The sequence below is a fragment of the Artibeus jamaicensis genome, unplaced genomic scaffold, assembly GCF_021234435.1.
Source record: "Artibeus jamaicensis isolate MK-2021 breed Jamaican fruit bat unplaced genomic scaffold, CSHL_Jam_final scaffold_1019, whole genome shotgun sequence".
NCBI classification, from domain to species: domain Eukaryota; kingdom Metazoa; phylum Chordata; class Mammalia; order Chiroptera; family Phyllostomidae; genus Artibeus; species Artibeus jamaicensis.
In genome coordinates this window covers 36,099,228-36,120,158 of record NW_026522025.1, presented here as the reverse complement: position 1 = coordinate 36,120,158, position 20,931 = coordinate 36,099,228, and the positions used below count along the sequence as shown (strand labels likewise).

Here is a 20,931-nt window from a genome sequence, read left to right as displayed (position 1 = left end):
AGATTATTTATAGTCATACTTATTCCTTGTATTCTTCTACCCAAGTATTATGTGTTGCAGAGGAAGGATCTTGATAGAGCTTAAAAGGCTATAATTTTGAACATTTTTGGTTAAACTTAAAAGTAAATGGAAGTTCAATTTTTAAACACTTGAAAGGCTGTCAAAACCTATACAAATTAAAAAAAATTTTTCACAATACTTTTAAGATGTTAACTAAAATATAGCCCATCATTTATAACATGTAAGGTTAAAAATTTCATTGATATCCTAATAATGTTTATTACAATCTCTTATGTTAAACCACTTGTACTTTTTTCCCTAGGAGAAATGGGATAGCATGACTAGGAAATGGAGAGACAACTCTTTAGTACAACTGGTTCGACTGTTTCTCATTGATGAGGTAGCGAACACGTGATTCACTTTCAGAAATAAACATAGAAAGATGAGTAGAATGGATAGAAAGAAAAGCAAGACATTTCAAATAAACTATATGTTTGTTTTATCCCTTTAATTGGAAAGTGCTTATTTTTCTAAGGATGAGCATTAATGTTCTTGCAAATTTTAATTAATTAGATTTATTTATTTTTAAAATTATCTTTTTAAAAAAGATTTTATTCATTCATTTTTAGAGAGAGGGAAAGGGTTAGAGAGAGAGGGAGAGAAACATGAATGTGTGGTTGCCTCTTGCATGCCCCGTATTGGGGACCTGGCCTGAAATCCAGGCATGGGCCCTGAATGGGAATCAAATCAGGGACCCTTTTGTTCCCAGGCCAGTGCTCAATCTGCTGAGCCACACCAGCCAGGGCAGATTTTAAAATTTTTGTAGCTAATGATTTCTTTCTTGATTTCTTTCTTAGGTACATGTTGTAAAAGATGAAAATCGTGGACCAACTCTTGAAGTTGTAGTTAGCAGAATGAAAACTGTGCAATCTTTATCTCATACTTTAGAAAATACCAGTTCTGTTATTCCAATGAGATTTGTGGCTGTGTCTGCAACAATTCCAAATGCTGAGGATGTAAGTTCTAGATGTAAATTCTAGACTGAAATTTTTTATGACTATTGAAATACGTAGTCATTTTAGTCTTAGAGAAAACTGAGGGGTTTTTTGTTGTTGTTAGTCTCCTAACCAATTTAATAGAAAGTATGTTGTAGAAAGTAATGTTTAGATTTCATAGGGAAGGCAGTATTAAGGCCATAAAATTTGAGTGATTATTTCTAATAAAACATTTTTTGGTGCAAGCCTGTTGTTTACTAGTATCTAAAAGTCTTAGTTTCATATACCATGTAATAACATGACTCAATATGTTACGGCAGTTGGAACCAGCTGACTGTAGTTGTATAGCAGAGTATGATAGTAAAAATAATTGTTTAGTTCATTACCATTCACCCTCCCCAGTTCTGTGTGCCTAGCATTGTGGTAAACACTAAATGATAGATGCAAAAGTAAAAACATAGACCCTGTCATTAAGGATAATATATACAATATGTCCTACATTTTTTTCATTTTTTTCTCAAATTTGAAAAATGTTACAATTCCTCTCTGCTTTCTCACTATTTACTTCTCAGCCTAGTATAATGTGACTTTTTCTTCCTGCTACTACTTAGGAATTGTTTTCACAAATAGCTGCTATATTGTCTAATCCAATGGAAAACTTGGCTGTTATCTTTAATTTGACACAATTAGTCATTTTTGTTCTTAAAAATGACAACTTTTTTATATTTAAGACTAATGGAGAACATTTTAAAGTATATATAAATGATAAAAATCCAAGTTCTCAAATTTTCCCTAAATTATAGTCTTTATCATTGTCCTACTGCTATTCTCGAATTGTAAATTCTTATGTGATCTCATCCCTAACCATGATAGCACTGAAAATGTTTCAGTAATTTTTCCTGTGCAAGTAGAAACTCATTAATCCACATTCCACTCAAAGCAATGGTCAGGTTGATAGGGGGCATGAAGTCTGATTATTAAGCCCACTATATGAAGATAAGGATTGCTCACCACACAGTTCCAACTAGTGACTCTAGCACTGAGTCTGACATGTGTTTTTGGCACTGCCATCTCTCAACTATTTATTTGCTTTTCATTTAACACTTGTCAACCCTTATCATTCTAAGCCAACCTTTCCTTTGCTACTCTTCAGCCAGTATATAAGACAACACAGTGGTGTCAGCCATATCTAGACATAGTTCTGAAAAAGCAAAGAAGTTACAGTGATAGTGAGAAATTCAATTTCTATGCCAAAATCAATTTAATTTTACTTTGGAGTCTTAATAAGGAAAAGGAAACAAAATAATAATAATTAATTGGAGGTTTGCCATGGTAAAAAGTATACATAATCTTGAAATACTGCTGTTGGTAATACAATATTTATCAATATATCAACAGAGTAGTGTCAATGAACTACCATGTAATATTGCAAAAGACTATGATTAAATATTTTTATACTTATACTTTAATGTGGTCTATAATTGGGTTACTTTTAGTCATAAAACTTTATTAGAAAAAACTCAATGTATACATTTCTATTATTTAAAGATTGCAGAATGGCTTTCAAATGGTGAAAGACCTGCTGTATGTCTGAAAATGGATGAGAGACACAGACCAGTGAAACTTCGGAAAGTTGTCCTTGGATTTCCCTGCTGTAGTAACCAAACTGAATTCAAGTTTGATTTAGCCCTCAACTATAAAATCGCCAATGTTATACAAACATACTCTGATCAGAAACCCACACTTGTGGTATGAATTTTGGTTGCTTATTTTTCAGTGTAATGCCAAGCTTTTAATATGGATTTTTAATACAAAATGTATTCATTCATTTTCAGTTTTGTACAACAAGGAAAGGCGTGCAACAGGCTGCTTCTGTTCTTGTGAAAAATGCTAAATTTATTATGACTGTGGAACAGAAACAGAGGTATATTTTTTCATTTTTTTCTTGGAGGTAGAAAGACTTTTAGGGATCATGTAGATGAGATGAGAAAACTGGGTTAATTTTATAATCTTTTCAAGTTTCTTGACCCTGTACCTCAGTTTTCTCATCTGTAAAATAAGCATAGTAGTAATTTAGAGGATTGAGTGAGATAATAAATCTTAGGGCAACTATGATCCTGTCTTTTTTATTTCATAGCTAGATTTCTTGACAGGGTATTCATATTGTTGTTTTCATCTTTTTTTATCCACATTCAGTGCAGCTTCTGTTGTAATCTTTCACCAAAGGGGATCTTGCTAATTCATCTCTCAGGAGCCTCTAACACATTCCCACTTTATTTAAAAGCTATGGACTCTGTGCTTCCACGCTCATTATCTACCCACTTTCTTCCGACTTTGCTGGTAGCTAATTCTTAGTCCTTCTTTCACCTCTTCTACCCAACTCTCAACATTTTAACTTTTTAAAATGTTAACATTCCAGCCCTGACCAATGTTGCTCAGTTGGTTGGGTGTCATCCCACAAAGCGAAAGGTCACTGGTTCAGTTCCCCGTCGGGGCACAGGCCTTGGTTGTAAGTTTGGTCCTTGGTTGGGGTGTGTATAAGAGGCAACCAATCAATGTTTCTCATGTCAATGTTTCTCTCCCACTCTTTCTTTCACCCTTCCCCCTGTATAAAAAAATAAGTGAAATCTTTAAAAAATAAATAAAAATAGTATACTTAAAAATGTTAACATTCCAGGGGTTCTATCCAACTTTTATTCTTTCTAATTCCACACAACTAGGTATTTGTATCTATCACATGGGTTCAGAGTATATATGTACATACATTTATGTGTATCTGTGAATTCCTAAGTTTTTAGCTCCAACCCAGACCTTCATTCTGAGCTCCATGTCTACAGTCTACCTGCCTAACTGACAGTTCCAATTGTACATCTGTAAGCATCTCAAATCATTATGTCCAAAAGAGAACCTTGGTTCTTTCTCTGAAACCAGCCTTTCCTCCAGTGTTCCCCATTTTAATTACCGATCATCTACTTAGTTATTTGCAGCAGAAATCTATCATTGACTTCTCCTTTACTTTCCTTCCAATAGGCAGTCAATTACTAAGTCCTATTTATTCTTACTTCTAAATATATTTCAATTATTTTGTCTCCATTAGCATCTGCCACCTCCCTAGTTCAAGTCACTATTAATCTGTTGCCTGTTATCTGCTGGCCACACACACACAGTCTTTCTACTTTAGTCTGTTATCTACATAGCAGAGTGATTGTTTAAAGTTAGAAATCTAAGTATGTCAGTGTCCTGCTTAAATTCCTTTAATAGTTTCTTACTGTCTTTAGGATAAAATCCTAAATCCTTAATATGGCCTGCATTACCCTGTGTAATGTGGTGTCTGGATAATTCTCCAGACTCCGCATGACCATGTTCCCCCATTACTCACTATACTCAAGCCATATTGTACTCTCTGTTCGATAAATGCACCAAACCGAAAGCCCTATACAGGGCTTTCCTACATTGTTTTCTTTGCCTAGAATGTTTTTTGTTGTTGATTCTTTGTTTGTTTTCTACCCAACTTTTACTCATCCTTAAAATTTTACCATTAATGTCAGTTTCTTGTGAAGTGTTCAGTGATCTTCAGTTTCCCTTTATTTACTTTTTATAGATATTTGTACTTTTTATTTCATAGCACTTGCTATAATTAATTTTATTTTAATATCTGTTCATTGGATTATAAACTGATTGAGGAAAGGAGGACTAATGGTCATCTTATTTATAGTTCATTCTTAGTAGTTCTCACCAGAGTGCCAGCAAATGGTTACTACTTAATTAATATTAGCATATTGTTAAAATTAATAACAACTCTTGGGACTAAATAAACTTGTTTAGTTATAGACCTCAGACTAAAATTGGATTGAATGATTAAATGTATATATGAGCAAATATTGATATTCTAGCTACTTTTGTATAGGGGGGATGTGCTTTCCTGCACTTTGGACCAGTCTATCCCATGGCCTCCACCTCTGTTCATGTTGTCAACCAAAGATGTGTATCAAGCTTAGAAGATATCTCTCTAGTTTTCTGACATTCTTTGTCTTTCTGTTCATTAAAGATGGTTCCCTGGCCAACTTGTCTAATACAGAATCACCTATGTAGCCATTTATTTGTACTCTATATACTGTTTTCATAATTTTACTTCTATGTGAAGGATTTAATTTGACCCCCTTAGTTACTGCCACATGAAAAAAGTCTTAGGGTTTGAAGCATGTAGAGTAATGCTTTTATGACAAATATCAGTAAAGCAGGATTAAGCATAAGATACAGTAAAGAACCAGAGAGAGTGAGAGAAACCAACAAATTGCTCACAGCCAAAAAGTAGGTGGCGTATGAGAGGCAGACAGAAAGGGAAAAAATGAAATTAGTGATGCCTCCATTATAATACCATAGATTTCTTTCTGTCCACCTCTTTGTTGTACACTCCAAAGAATATTTATCAAATATCCCAGCCAATCTTTACTAGAAACAATACATAGAAGAGAGAATTGAAGAGAATCTCATTTATATGTTCTGTTTTTGCTTCATTCCCTGAGAGAAGCGTAAGTGAAATGGAATGGAATGCCATTTTGAGTTGGTATAGACTAGGAAAACACACTACTGCTTCCGTCAGTTCCCATTTAACCAGTCACATTCTACCAACTCCTGCAAGGCTTCTTTTTGTCTACCAAGCCCCACATTTTATTGCAGAGGTTTCCAAATCTGTCTAACATGCCCCACTTTTTGGGGCTCTGGCCTCTTTAGCGTTTTATTAAATAACTTTCATATTGTGCATTTAAATAATAAAATATTTCTCTTTTTTAATTAAAAATTTTTTAATTTAATTATTGTTTAAGTACAGTTTTCTTTTACTCCCATCCTAGCCCATCCCCCCAGTGCTCCCCACCTCCCTCCCATTTCCACCCCTGTTAGTTTTTGTCCCTGTGTCCTTTATACTTGTTCCTGTGGATTCACAGGATTCCCCTTCCCTCCCCTCATTATATTAAAATATTTGATTAACTTCAGGAAGCTAATTGGTAGTTTACTCATTGTGAGAATGTCTCCTGAGCCTTTAGTTTTAGTCAGAATACTCCTTGGCTGTTTGTGGCCACAGATCAAACATATTGGAAGAATATATGCATCAATTAGGTCATTTTTCTGGTAAAAACCTTTTCTGTAATGGAGTCATAATTGATAATTTTTATACCAGCTGCACTTGGTTTTATAACATTCTTGATTATTAATTTCCTAAATGTTTTTAACAAAGATAGGGGTTCAAAAACAAGTTTACCAGTTCACTATAAAACTAGTTATAGAGTAAAGGAAAAACTGGAATTTTTAGAAAAGTATAGGTATAGAGTAAACAGGCTATAAGTAGCTATGAATTTGGAGCCTTCTGTTTTTTGGGTGAGTGAGCCAGTTGATAAAGTTGGGCTATGTGATGTTTAGTCAGAAACAGACGTGTCTGTCAAATGAGACTTATTTTCTTGCTCATAAATTAACTTTTAAATCAGTTTAAAAAGACAGAATTCTTGTGCAATGTTGGCATCATTCACAGAGATAACTAATGGCCTCCCAAGATAAATATTTAATAAATAATTAGCCTTTTTTAGCCAAACCTATTTATGTAAGGAACTGAAATAGGTAACATATAAGTACCTTTACTAATTCATCCCTGGCTGGTGTGTCTCAGTGGCTTGTGCACAAACCTGTAAACCAAAGGGTCGCTGGTTCTATCCCCAGTCAGGGCACATGCCTGGGTTGCTAGCCAGGTCCCCAGTGGGGGGTGTGTGCGAGGCAACCACACACTGATGTTTCTCTCCCTCCCTCCCTTCTGTCTAAAAATAAATAAATAAAATCCTTAAAAAAAACCCAGAAATAATATTCATTTCATCCTTTCCCTATTATCCTGTTCTCTGCTGCAGACAAATTAGCTCATTTTGTTCCAGATAATCTTTTTTTTAACACAGAAATGTGTCATAATTCCTTTCCTCATTTCTTACTCTTACCTAGTTAAAGGGTAGTTTCTCTCTCCTTCATTTCCCTTCTTTCTTTGCTCTTTGTCCTTTCTTTCTTTCTTTATCCTAATTTTTTAATTCCTGTTTTTTTCAGGAATACAATGCTGGTATGAGAAACAGCATGAAGTTAAACACCCAGATTTGAATGGCAGTGCTGCCACCTTACTAGCAGGGTACCATTGGGCATATCACTTCACTTCTCTCAGCTTCAGTTGCTTAATCAGGGTTGGATACATGGGAATCAACTATCTATCTCACCATATTAATGTGAGAATTAGATAACATATCTAAGATACCTAACAGTGTGTTGCGCATAGTTTGTACTTAATACTAACATGTCCTTTCCCTTCTCCTCTGTTTATTACATTATGGATCCTTTAAAAAAGTTGTGAATGTTATTTCAAAAGCCTGCTAGTGTCATATCTGCAACAAGGAAATAGAAAACTGAAAATTTGGAGGTTTGTAGATATAATTAAGAACCAACCCTACCAACCTACAAAATCTTCGAAAGTACCCAGAATTTCTTTTCAAATTGTCAAGAAAATCTCTTCCTTTTCTCTTCTAACCTAGTTTAAGTGCCATATCTCAGACCACAATAACCACTATTTCTTATTTCCGTCTTCTTTATTACTTACTAATTATATAGTAGAGGTTTAAAAATTGTTATTACTATAAATATTTTTCAGGCAGATTATAGGAGTAGGCTTATATTTTGACCCATGAACATAATCACCATTTATAATGTTTTTTTTCTGTGGAAAGTGAGTGTTTCAAATTCCTGGTTTAAAAGTGAACTTTCACTGTTACAGCTGATAAATTAGGGACTTCTTTTTTTTTTTTTTTAAGTTTGTATCATTTTACCTACCTCTCTGAATTTTCTCCCACTCTCCAGCCCCTGGCAACCACTTTTTTTACTGTATTTGTATGAGTTCAACTTTCTTTATTCTTCTATTTTGGTTTTTTTTTTGGTAGATTCCACATGTAAGTGATACCATGCAGCATTTGTCTTTCTCTTTCTGACCAATTTCACTTAGCATAATGCCCTCCAGGTTCATCCATGTCGTTGCAAAAAGCAGAATTTTCTTATTTTCTAAGGCTGAATAATATTCCATGTCATTTATATGTATCACATGTTCTTTATCCATTCATATGTCAGTGGACACTTAGGGTTGTTTCTATACTCCGCTGTTATGAAATAATGCTGCAATGAACATGGGGGTACAGATACCTCTTTGAGATACTGATTGTGCATTTGGATATAGCCCAGAAGTGGGATTGCTGGGTCTATTTGTAAATTTTAGAGAAACCTCGATGCTGTATTCCATACTGGCTGTACCAGTTTATATTCCCACCAACAAGGCTTAGGGCTCCCTTTTCTCCACATCCGTGCCAGCATTTATTATCTCATCTTTTTGATAATAGCCATTCTAACATGTACGAGGTATAATCTAATTGTGGTTTTGGTTTGCATTTCCCTGACGAATGGTGGTGTTGAGCACCTTTTAATGTACTTTGGCCATTTGTTTGTCTTTTTTTTTGGAAAAATTTCTATTCAGGTCCTTTGCCCATTTTTTAAATTAGGTTATTTTATATTTTTGCTAAATTTTTTAATTAGGGACTTTTGAGTATGAAGGTTAGATTTTTATCTACTTTTTAAAGATGGTTTTCAAATAAGGATATTATGAAAATATTTTTATATCTTTAAGATTAAAATAATAAACTAAGAGTTTATGTTGATATTCATGAGAATAACTCAATAATTTTATGGTATTTTTAAATAGGTTACAGAAGTGTACATATTCCATAAGAGATTCAAAACTGAGAGGTAGGTTTAGAGGTAACTGTTACATAGTATTTCAGCTATAGTTAAAAAGAGTCAATTGCTGATGAAATATTAGTGGTACATAACATGACATATTTCCATTGTAGATTTCTTAATACATGGTGTTGCTTATCATCATGCTGGTATGGAACTGTCAGATAGAAAAGTAGTTGAAGGAGCTTTTACTGTTGGAGATCTACCAGCTCTTTGTAAGTAAAAAATATTTTTGTGGGTATTATAAGATAGTTTGGAAAATTATTTTTAAGAGGATAAAAGAAAAAAAGTCAAGTATTCACTTATATATGCTTTTTGTCAAGTCCAATGTTATGTAAGTGTTCCTGCATATACATGCTATAGTAAACTTGTTGCCGTTTTAGTTCTTTATCATGTTATTGACCATAGTGCAACTTGAACAAAAAGTAAGAATTTAATAATTTTAAAAGATGTATAATTTTATATTGTAATGCTTTTTTTCATTTTAAATTTCCTACATGGGATTCTATTTTGTTTATAAAAATATGTCTTTTATAAAAAAAAGTCTATCTGAAGCATTAATATTATATGTCTTGAAAGTAACATTCCTTAATTTGATGCAGTTACTACCAGTACTTTAGCTATGGGAGTAAATTTGCCTGCTCACTTAGTAATTATAAAATCTACAATGCATTATGCTGGAGGGATGTTTGAAGAGTACAGTGAAACAGATATTCTACAAATGATTGGGAGAGCTGGCCGACCTCAAGTAAGTCACAGTATTTTACTCTTTGTAACATTTTAAAGACAAAGTAAAAAGAAAAATTCTTTTTTGTGTATTTTTGTTAAACAAAAGATTAAGTTTTCATATTTGAATTAGGTTTAAAAATAAATGTCACAGAAAATCTGCTTTAATGAAAGAATCTAGAAGTAAAACAAGTCTCACCAAAAAAGACACTCCCTCCAGTCAGTGGTTGGTTGCTGAATGTTTGGGTTTATGAATGTGTATGCTCTTAAAGGTTTTCTTGGTTTTGAGGGTTTTATTTTGTTTTTTTATTTTATTCTGACTGGATATACTTTTGGCACTTTTGTGTGGGACGGTTTTTCATTATGTAGGTCAATCGTGCACTACAGAATATGTAGCATCCCTGGATCCTAGCACAAAATACCACTGGTGTCCCCCGGGTATTGTGACAATAAAAAGTCAACTCATACACATAACAAAACATCCCAGTCTGACAAATACTTGAGTAAAGAAGTCATTCATATAGGTTCTAAGGAAACATTTAGGGAAAATATCTTTTCTAAGAATGTCAAAACATTGTTTTAAACAAAAATATAATTTTTATAGGATAAATTAGATTATATGTAAACTACACAAAATATTACAACTTCTATACAGTTATCCAAGATTGTTTTGATTTCACCACTGCCAAAATTATGTTACAGTGAAACCAAAATGGTGTTTTTACATCTATACTCTTGGAAGATTTTTAATAAATTTTCAGTTAACATTCAAATTTAGAAGCATTTTTAAGGCCTTTTTGACCTGTTATTTAAGACAGGGGACTGTTTAATATAAAATCAAAGTCTTGAGCATTGAAGAGGACTGGTGTCAGCATGTGCTCACATTTACTAAATTTCTCTGTGTGTGTGTGTGTATCTTTTTCCCCCCAGTTTGATACTACAGCTACTGCAGTTATTATGACTCGGTTAAGTACAAAAGAGAAGTATATTCAGATGTTAGCTTGTAGTGACACCGTAGAAAGCAGGTAATAACAAAGATAAATATTATTAATGTAGCCAAAGATAAACATTATTAATGTTTGGATTAAATATCCAAAAAATATTATTAATGTAGCCTATGGTATGTATTTTAATATATTAAAAGGAAATTTGGTTAGGGGCTTTTCTAAGCTATGTGTTTAAAACTTGGTCTATAATCTTAATTAGAAATTTTATGTCTTTTTTAGAAATTTAATAGTTAAAAAACACTACAATATTTTTATTCAGCAATGTTTCTTAGCATGTGGTAGCATGTGTCCTTGTTATAAAAGTACAAATTAGTCATAAGAAGAGGAATATAATTTTCACAGCTCTTTATATCTTAACATTTTGTTTAATGAGATAGGCAAGCTGAGATCTTTCGGTTATTTGATTATAATACTCTTGGAGGAAATAGGATATAATTCACTCCCTACCTTCCTACCTTTTTGAAAAGATTTTATTTTTTAAATTTATTTTTAATTATAGTTGCCATACAACATACCATATATTAGTTTCAGGTGTAGAACAGTAATTTAGCATTTATGTGCCTTACCAAGTGATTATCACAGTAAGTCTAGTAATCATCTATCAGCATACATAGTTATTAACATGTTATTGACTCCATTCCCTATGCTATACATTATATTCCTATGGCTTACTGTATTACCGGACATTTATACTTCTTCATTCCCTTCCCTCTTTCTGTCTAATCCCCTATCTCTGTCCCACTGGCAACCATTAATTTGTTCTCTGTATCTGGGAGTTTGTTTTTGTTTCATTTTGCTTTTTTTTTTTATTCTACATATACGTAAAATAATACAATATTTGTTTTTCTCTTTGCGACTTACTTCATTTAGTGTACTACTCTCTAGGTCCATCTATGTTGTCACCAATGGCAAGGTTTCATTCTTTTATGGCTGAGTAGCATTGCATTCTATGTATGTCGTGCTATGTTTTCTTTATCCATTTCATCTATGGATGGATACCTAGGTTGCTTCCATATCTTGGCTATTATAAACATAGAGGTGCACATATATTTTCAAATTTATAGTGATTTTGTTTACTTCAGATAAATACCCAGAAGTGGAATTTGTGGGTCATATGGTAATGAGGAGTTTTCACATTGTTTTCTATAGTGGCTGCACTAATTTACAATTCCACCAATAGTGCACAAGTATCCCCATCAACACTTGTTGTTTGTTGTCATTCCCCACTTCTTTTTAAAGCAATAATGTCTTCTAGACCCATGGAATGGAAAGAAATCTGTAGTATTTTTAAAAGTTGAACTGATATAATGGTTTTCTCTTATACTTTTGAAAATTAATTTATCTTAATGAATTATCAAAGTACCAATGACTATATTATTCAATTACATTATTGAATTATTTTAAGTATCATTGAAGTTTAAAACAGTAAGAGCTATTGTATTAAAATACCTATTACTAATGCAAAGATTTTTTTCCCCATTAGTTTGCACAGACATCTTATTGAGCATTTAAATGCAGAAATAGTATTGCATACCATCACAGATGTAAATATTGCTTTGGAATGGATACGATCAACTTTGCTTTATATCAGAGCCTTGAAAAATCCATCTCATTATGGTTTGTTACTTCATTTGGAAAAGTCAGAATTTTTTTAAGTCAGTTGGAACTATACTTATTTTAATAGGTCATAAAATAGATTATAGAAATTGATAAGTAACAGAAACAAAAGCAACAACAATCATAAGTACATTTAGAGGCAAGAATAGACAAAAGTGAGACATCTTAATGTTGCACTTCTAGTCGGTGAAATCACCACTAAAAATAGATATTTTAGGAAAAAATTAACTGTAAAAATAACAAAAATGTGTAAAATAATTATTAAAAATTCTTGAATTTTATTTGAACTGGTGTTGAAATCAAAGTATATAGTACTACTGTTGCTGCTGGAATTTTCATTCTTCTAAAGCTAACACATACCTACTTATGTTGCTTCTAGAGGATCCTTTCATGTGGTACAGATTATAAAATAAACATAATTGAGATTGCTATATATCAAATTAAAATTCGACTTGTTGCAATACCATCCTAATGGACACAGGTTCAAAATATTCAGATTTCTAAGGAAAAATAGTACATAGAGTACTCCTGGTATCTGTTATACAATCACATAAGGAAAGGAAGCCATTTGGTGTATTGGAAGAATTTCAACATAGTGGTTATTTTCTATAGATGTTTAAGCCTTGCTTTAGCTCCTAAACAATTTTTATTTAATATTTAGTTGGAACTAACTAGAGTATAAACTGAGCCTATAAAGATGAATTCTGTTCTATTTTATTTTTCATAAATTTTTATAACTTGTACAGGTTTTGCATCTGGCTTGAACAAAGATGGAATTGAAGCAAAATTACAAGGTTAGATATACTTCTTAAAAAATGATATTCTAATATTTTAATGAAAAAGATCAGGTATTACGAAAGTGAATCCTCTTTGTAAATTATTTTCCCTATTTTTTTCTTGTGAATTATTTTTTTTAAAGTAACCTGTTCTCAGGGTGGGGGGGCTGGGATGGGAGAAATAGACAAAAAACTGTACTTGAAAAATAACTAAATAAAATTTAAAAAATAAAAAAATCATACACACACACACAAAAAGTAACCTGTTGTTCAAAGAAAAGAATACATGAACTGGTTTTTTTCATACAGAATAAAGCTTGGCACATACACTTTTTTTCCCTGAATCAGTCTATTTATTAATTCTATCAGAATATCTTCTCTTGAAAAATAACTAAATAAAATTAATTATATATATATAAAAAAGAATATCTTCCTTTGTATAATATGTTAACCTGGTTTATTTGTTTTTATTTTTAAAATGACTCTGGTCTTTGAAAATGTTACATATAGACACAACTCTTTATTTTTCTTTTCTAGTTTAATTTTTATTGAAATATAAGCCTAGTTTGGTTATAGGCTTCTTATCCTAATTTGCACTAATGATGTATTCCTATTAAATACCAGATTTATTTTTGAGTTTGTCACTCAGTATTTTATTAACTATCTTTTAAAATAACAAAAGATTGTTGAGAATTTATTAGGATTAAAAATGGCTATCTCTTCTTTGTATTGTGACTCTCTTCCAGTAAAAGAAAAAAAATGCTAGCTCTACTAAAAATATTTAGTCAATTTTAATTTATTCTCTACTTGGATACACACATATGACAAATAAAAATGCAGAAATAAAGATGAAATGGTAAAATTACATTGCCTAAAGCATAAGTATATTGTTGAAAGATGTGATATGCAATAGCGTAAATTTATAACACTGCTGTTGAGAAACATCTATAAATAGTTGTATTATCCTCTCTTTAATGCCCAATTTTATAATTGAGTTCTTAAAGCATATATTGATTATAATGACAAAATGCACACAAGAAATCACATTGTCCCAAGAGATATCTTGTTATGTTCTGATAACTGTAATGATTTAACTTTTGTTAAATTGGCAGAATCACAATTTATATTTGCCTTATCTTTAGTTATTATAGGGTAGCTAAGTTTTGCCTATATTTAATATCCCAATTTATTATATAACTGAACTGAATATAATGTTTCGGTGTCCTTGGAGGCCTTCCTTAAATCTCTTAGAAAGGATCCTTAGTGTAGAAAATGCTGTTTCTAAATTTGGTGATACTTTCTTGCTCAATATCCTCCAGTAGCTCCCCATCACTTTTAGAATAAAATCCAAACTTTCACCAGAGCCCACGAAGTCCTACTGGTATCTCTGCATATTTCACTGACTTCATCTTTTGTCACTTTCCTCTCTTTTATTCTATTCTGTCTCGCAGTTGGCTCTCTTGCTGTTCCTTACATACATGAAGCTTGTTTCCACTTCAGCTTTTTGTGCTATCCGTTCCTTATTCTTGGAATTCTTCTCACAAATTTTACATGGCCTGCACTTCATTTCATTCAGGTCTTTGTTCAAATATCAGCTTCTCACAGAGGCTCTCCTGGACGACTTTAAGCCAACCTCTACAGAGAGGAAGGCAAAATGATTTCTCTGTTGGTAATGGTAATTTTCATGTTTCTTGGGAAAGCTGATGCATTTATGTACGTTGAAATTTAGGATGACTGTATTCTTTATATCAGAAATTATAGAGCTTTATATCAGAAATACACATAAACTTTAGTTAAAAGGTAAAAAACATCATTCTCTAGGTTCTTTCTCAGCATTATTTTCCTTCATAGTACTTTTCAGTACCTGAAACTATATTATTTATATTTGTATATTGATTGCTTTATTCAGTAGAAAGCTCTGAAGGAACCTTGTCTCTTACTACTACAAACCTAAAGCTTAGAATAGTGCTCAGCGTGTAACAGACATTCTTCTTTGGCTGATTAATTTACTGAATGTTAAGTTAATAGTGGGTAATAAGAAAATTAGCAAAAACTTCAAAAGTCCTACTAAACAAAACAATTAAAACTATCAAGCTGCCTAAGCAATGTTCGTAAACCAAAGTATTTCCCAAAGAACCTTGCCTTCCAGGCTGTGTTTTTGTGAGCCGCTACTCCACTTCAGTTTGAACAGATTGTGGTAATCCCACTCTCCTGTGAAATGTTTCCATAGCATGGGACAAAGAGAGCACTCAAAGCAGCAGACTATAGTAATTGCTCTGATCCCCTTCAATCAGAGAGAGTAACTTGTATTGCTTCCTTTACAGAGGTTCCTTCCACGTAGTAAATAGTGGCATTTTCAGATATGCTGCTGTAAAAACCAAAAGCATCAGCTAAAATAGTCATAAGTGGTTGCTTCAAAAGAGTAGCAAACCCAGAAGAGGGAAAAGACTGGTGTTTTTTAGAACAATTCTTTTAGAACTATTTGACTCTATATTTTGTGTGTATATATCTTTGGTAAAAGTTAAAAAAGGAAACTACCCTTATTGAAAGTCATAAAACAAAGTGGTTACTTAGACATAGAGCAAGTTACTTAGCTTCTCTATTGTTGTTTCCTAACTTGTACATGAAGTAATATTAATGCTGCCTATCTTATTGTGTTATTTTGAGGATTAAATGAGGAAATAAAAATATTATTGTAAAAGCTCAAAGTTGTAAATGCTATTTTATTGCTTACTGAGTGTTGTTTTTATTATTTGTATTATTGTTACTGTTAGAAAATCTTTTAGCATATCACTCAGCTTTTATTTAAATGAGCTTTTTTCTTACTGCTTAAATAGGAATTACAGTTCTTTCCACTAAAGAACAGAAACATAACTTTAGCATATTTAACAATAAATTCTATTTTGTGCTGCTTCCTTATTTCACTAAAATAAAAATATGTTTTCTACAATTGAACAGAATTATGTTTGAAGAATCTGAATGATTTATCATCTCTGGACTTGATAACAATGGATGAAGGTGTTAATTTCAAACCAACTGGTAATTTTTCCATCATTACTAGTAAATTTAACAATTGTTTACTTAAAACTAAATACGAAATTTTGTTGTACTGAATTTAGATGATGGTAAAGTTAAATTGTGATTTCATTCTCAACAGGGAGTCATCATTAATATGATAAACTTATACAACAATCCTATTTATAAAATTATAGAGCTTCTTTTTAAAAATTACAATATATATATATATTTATTTATTTACCAATCTTTATTATTTTTATTTTTAATTGTTGTTCAAGTACAGTTGTCTCCATTTCCCCCAATACTCCTCCTCACCCTACCCATCCCCACCTCCCACTGTCAATTCTACCTGCCCTGTTTGGCTTTGTCCATGTGTCCTTTATACATGTTCTTTGATGACCCTTCCCCTTTTTACCCCTTTATCCCTTCCCCCACACCTCTGGTTACTGTCAATTTGTTCTTTATTTACATATCTCTGGTTCTATTTTGCTTGCTTGTTTGTTTTGTTGATTATGTTCCTGTTAAAGGTGAAATGATATGGTATTTGCCTTTTACCACCTGGCTTATTTCACTTAGCATAATGCTCTCCAGATCCATCCATGCTTTTGTGAAGGATAGGAGCTCCTTCTTTCTTTCTTCTGCATAGTATTCCATGATGTAAATATACCATAGTTTTTTGATCCACTCATTTACTGTTGGGCACTTAGGTTGCTTCCAGTACTTGGCTATTGTAAATAATGCTGCTATGAGCATTAGGGTATGTGGGTTCTTTTGAACTAGTGTTTCAGGATTCTTAGGGTATAATCCCAGCAGTGGAATTGCTGGGTCAAAAGGCATTTCCATTTTCAGTTTTCTGAGGAAATTCCATACTGTTTTCCATAGTGGCTGCATCAGTCTGCATTCCCACTAACAGTGCACCAGGGTTCCCTTTTCTCTACCACCTCGCCAACACTTATTGTTTGTTGATTTGTTTATGGTGGCCATTCTGACCAGTGTGAAGTGGTATCTCATTGTGGTTTTAATTTGCATCTCTCTGATGGCTGCCTCTAGGCTCTCTGTATGTCCTCCTTGGAGAAGTGTCTGTTCAGGTCCTTTGCCCATTTTTTAATTTGGTTGTTTGTCTTCCTGGAGTAGAGTGGTGTGAGTTCTTTATGTATTTTGGAGATCAAACCCTTGTCTGAGGTATCATTGGCAATATATTTTCCCATAAAGTAGGTTCTCTTTTCACTTTGCTGATGTTTTCTTTAGCCATGTAGAAGCTTTTTATTTTGATGAGATCCCATTTGTTTATTCTTTCCTTTATGTCCCTTGCTCTAGGGGACATACCAACTCGAAAACACTCAAATTCATGGAGATTGAATAGCATGCTATTAAACAATGAATGGGTTAAGAATGAGATCAAGGAAGCAATAAAAAAGTTCCTGGAAACAAATGAGAATGAATACACAACAGTCCAAAACTTATGGAACATAGTGAAGGCAGTCTTGAGAAGGAATTTCATAGCAATACAGACCTACCTAAAAAATATAGAAACATTTTAAATAAACAACCTAACCCTACATCTACAAGAACAGGAGGAACAATAATAAACAAAGCCCAGGGCAAGTAGAAGGAACTAACATCAGAGCAGAATTAAACAACATAGAAACTAAAAGAACAGCTCAATAATAAATCAAGGAACTGGTTTTCTGAAAAGATAAACAATATTGACAAGCCTTTAAGCAGACTTATCAAGATAAAAAAAGAGAGGACCCAAATAAAATCAGAAATGAAAGAGGAGAGATTACAGTAGATACCACAGAAATACAAAGGACTGTAAGAAATTACTACAAACAACTATATGCCAAGACATTTGAAAACCTGGGTGAAATGGACAAATTTCTAGAAAAGTATAATCTTCCAAAACTGAGTGAAGAAGAAGCAGAAAGCCTGAACAGACTAATAACAGTTGGTGACATCAAAGCAGAAATCAAAAAACTCCCAGCACACAAAAGCCCTCTACCAAATGGTTTCACAGGAGAATTTTATAAAACATTTAAGGAAAAGCTAACCCCCATCCTTCACGAACTATTCCAAAAAAATCCAAGAAGAGAGAAGACTCCCGAACTCTTTTTATGAAGCCAGCATCATGCTTCTCAAAACCAGATAAAGACACAATGAAGAAAACTAAAGGCCAATATCGCCAGTGAAAGCTGATGAACATAGACACTAAAATTCTCAACAAAATATGAGCAAACCAGACCCAGCAATACATTAAAAAGATCATACACCATAATCAAGTGGGATTCATCCCAGGTATGCAAGGATGGTACATATTCACAAATCAATAAATATAATATATCACATAAACAAAAGGAAAGAGAAAATCACATGATCATATCAATAGATGCAGAAAAAGCACTTGATAAGGTACAGCACCCATTTATGATAAAAACACTCAGCACAGTGGGAGTAGAGGGAGCATACCTCAACATAGTAAAAGCCATATACGAGAGACCTACAGCCAACATCATACTCAATGGGCAAAAACTAGAGCTTCCTTTTGACAGGCATAGTATTTGTCTTCATGGATTCTGGTGACTTTCAGCAGATGAGTGAAATTCTCAAATCTTTGGGTTGTTTCAGACCTGTAATAACTTGTAGGTATCCTTTCACCAGTTCTAAATTATTCAAACATTGATTATCTGGATAGTTACTTATGCTCCCTTTTTTATTCTACTTAGAAGAGAGAAATAATGTTTTATAGTTTTTAGCACTCATGATTAGAAGTTTTTTGGAGTATAATATTGACTTCATTATTCTAGCAATTTAACATAAAATGCACAAATATAGCTGAACATAGCTAAATTCTCAGAGGAATACGTTCTGTATAGATGTCTTTTTACCCAGTCCTCCTCTGAGCCTAGGTTGGCCATGTATTTTTGCCTTGAAAGTATATATTATGCAATGCTTATTCTTTGGACATTTTGTCCTTTGTGTTTATATTCAGCAGTCTCTTGTTACACCCTACATCATCCAACTACTTTAAAAAGACCCACAACATGTTATACCTATGTATGTGTAGTTTTATGAGGAATTTAACATGCTTTTTTAACCATGATGGTATTTTTATTATGATTATTATTTAGGTTAGTGTTCTTTTTGCAAGGTTGTATGAATTTTTTAGTTGTTTGCTTCAATAATTTTTTATAACCCCTGATATTTAGTGTGTAGTTTTACAGAATTCAAGAATTTATAGGAATACACATACCATATATTTACAGGAAATAAATATGTATGTAAAATACAAGAACAGTATATATTTATTTTAGGCTAAGAACTTTTATTGGGTTTGAGTTGTAGTATTCTTTTTTTAAAATATATTTTATTGATTATGCCATTACAGTTGTTCTATTTCCCCCTTCATTCCCCTCCACCCTGCACACCCCCTCCCTCATCATTCCTATCCAGCAAAGCTTTCATTTAGAATGGAAGGACAGATAAAGAGCTTCTCAGATAAGATCAAATTCAAGGAGTTCATCATCACCAAGCCCTTATTATATGAAATGTTAAAGGGACTTACCTAAGAAAAAGAAGATAAAAAAGATGAACAGTAAAAGGACAGCAAACTCAGTTATTAACAACCACACCTAAAACAAAAGGACAGCTAGAGGGTAGCTAGATTGGGAGCAGAACCATAGAAATGAGTTGTAGTATTCTTATCAATTAGTTTGTTATATTTTCTAATTTCCAGTATGATTTATTTTTTATCTATGGATTTTTTGCAACTGTAATTCTTAATTTCTGTATGTATGGTGATTTTTAAAGTTACCTTTTCTACCTTTTTGTTTTTGTTATTGTTCTTAATATTTGATATAGTTGCTTTGTGATCAGATAACATTTTCTGTAGGATTACAGTCTTTTGAGATTTGTTGAGATTTGGTTTATGGTCCACTTTGTGGTCAGTTTTTGTAAAATTTTGTATGTGTTTATCCCTTTGGTTTTAAGCCCTCTTCTAGATAAATATCTTAGTAGTCGTTTGATGCTTTATAAAAGATAATTTCTGCATTTCATTTAGCTATTTTAGCTGCCTTAAGCAGGAGGGCTGACTCATAATTACTTAGCCTGCCATTAATGTAGATGGAAGTCCTTACATAGTATTTCTAATTAATTCTTTTTGTGATTTCTTATCCCTATATATTGCTAATATTTTCTTTTATCTCTTTCATATTTACTTTTTGTATTTAAATTCTTAGCCTCTGTGTTTTAATTCTGCTTCACATAATTTTTGCTTTTAAATTTGTCATATGTACAAAAAACATAGATAAAATTTTTGTATGTTTATGTTCTTGTTGAGTTTTTTAGTTATTCTGCCTGGTAATGTGTACAAGAGAAGGGCTTAAAATCCAGGTCTTATTAATTTGTGTGAATTTAAGAAGGGTTAATGGTCTGAAAATGTCATGTAACTGTAAGAGGCTTGAAAAGTTAATAAACTGGGTTGCAGATGGAACCTCTGTAGGAGGGAGGGAGAAAAGAAAGGAAAAAAAGAGGAATTTGCAGTCCTAAAAGCATTTGGCAAAGCTGATGGGGAATCTTCAAGTTGAAGTTGCTCATCAGAGGAGTCCTTTATCTTACAGACCTAGCCTAATATTCCTGCCACTCTCAGTCCTTGGTTTGGTGTGTCTTTGAGAAGTGTGATCTTGGTATGAATGTGGTGATACATTCAGAACATAGCAGCTGGGGCCATCGGTCAGAGACACTTCTTGTAATAGGAGATGTGAGAGGTGCATTGTCATAGCCTCTACCTTTACCCCAACCCCAACTAGATAATTTTTACTTTGAAGTATCCTGAATTTGCTACTATAAGTATATTCATCATTCAATAGCTATACTGATAATAAGTTGCCTCATTATTTCTTCTCTTCATTTGCATATCTTTAAAAACTCTTTTCATTCTTTACCAAGATCTTTCATTTTTTCTAGCAGGGAGATAGCCTATATTAATTTATA

General features: G+C 32.7%; 1 protein-coding gene across 1 annotated transcript in view; it reads left to right on the top strand.

Annotated features, from left to right (window-relative positions):
• Positions 1-20,931, top strand: part of HFM1 (helicase for meiosis 1) — an 88,694-nt gene that overhangs the window by 21,166 nt on the left and 46,597 nt on the right. The window contains exons 9-19 of the mRNA XM_037154422.2: positions 323-400; positions 858-1,016; positions 2,544-2,744; positions 2,831-2,919; positions 8,764-8,807; positions 8,912-9,013; positions 9,401-9,546; positions 10,455-10,549; positions 12,015-12,148; positions 12,895-12,942; positions 15,883-15,963. Of these exons, the coding sequence (XP_037010317.2) occupies positions 323-400; positions 858-1,016; positions 2,544-2,744; positions 2,831-2,919; positions 8,764-8,807; positions 8,912-9,013; positions 9,401-9,546; positions 10,455-10,549; positions 12,015-12,148; positions 12,895-12,942; positions 15,883-15,963 (1,177 nt within the window). The remainder of the gene's footprint in view (positions 1-322; positions 401-857; positions 1,017-2,543; positions 2,745-2,830; positions 2,920-8,763; positions 8,808-8,911; positions 9,014-9,400; positions 9,547-10,454; positions 10,550-12,014; positions 12,149-12,894; positions 12,943-15,882; positions 15,964-20,931) is intronic.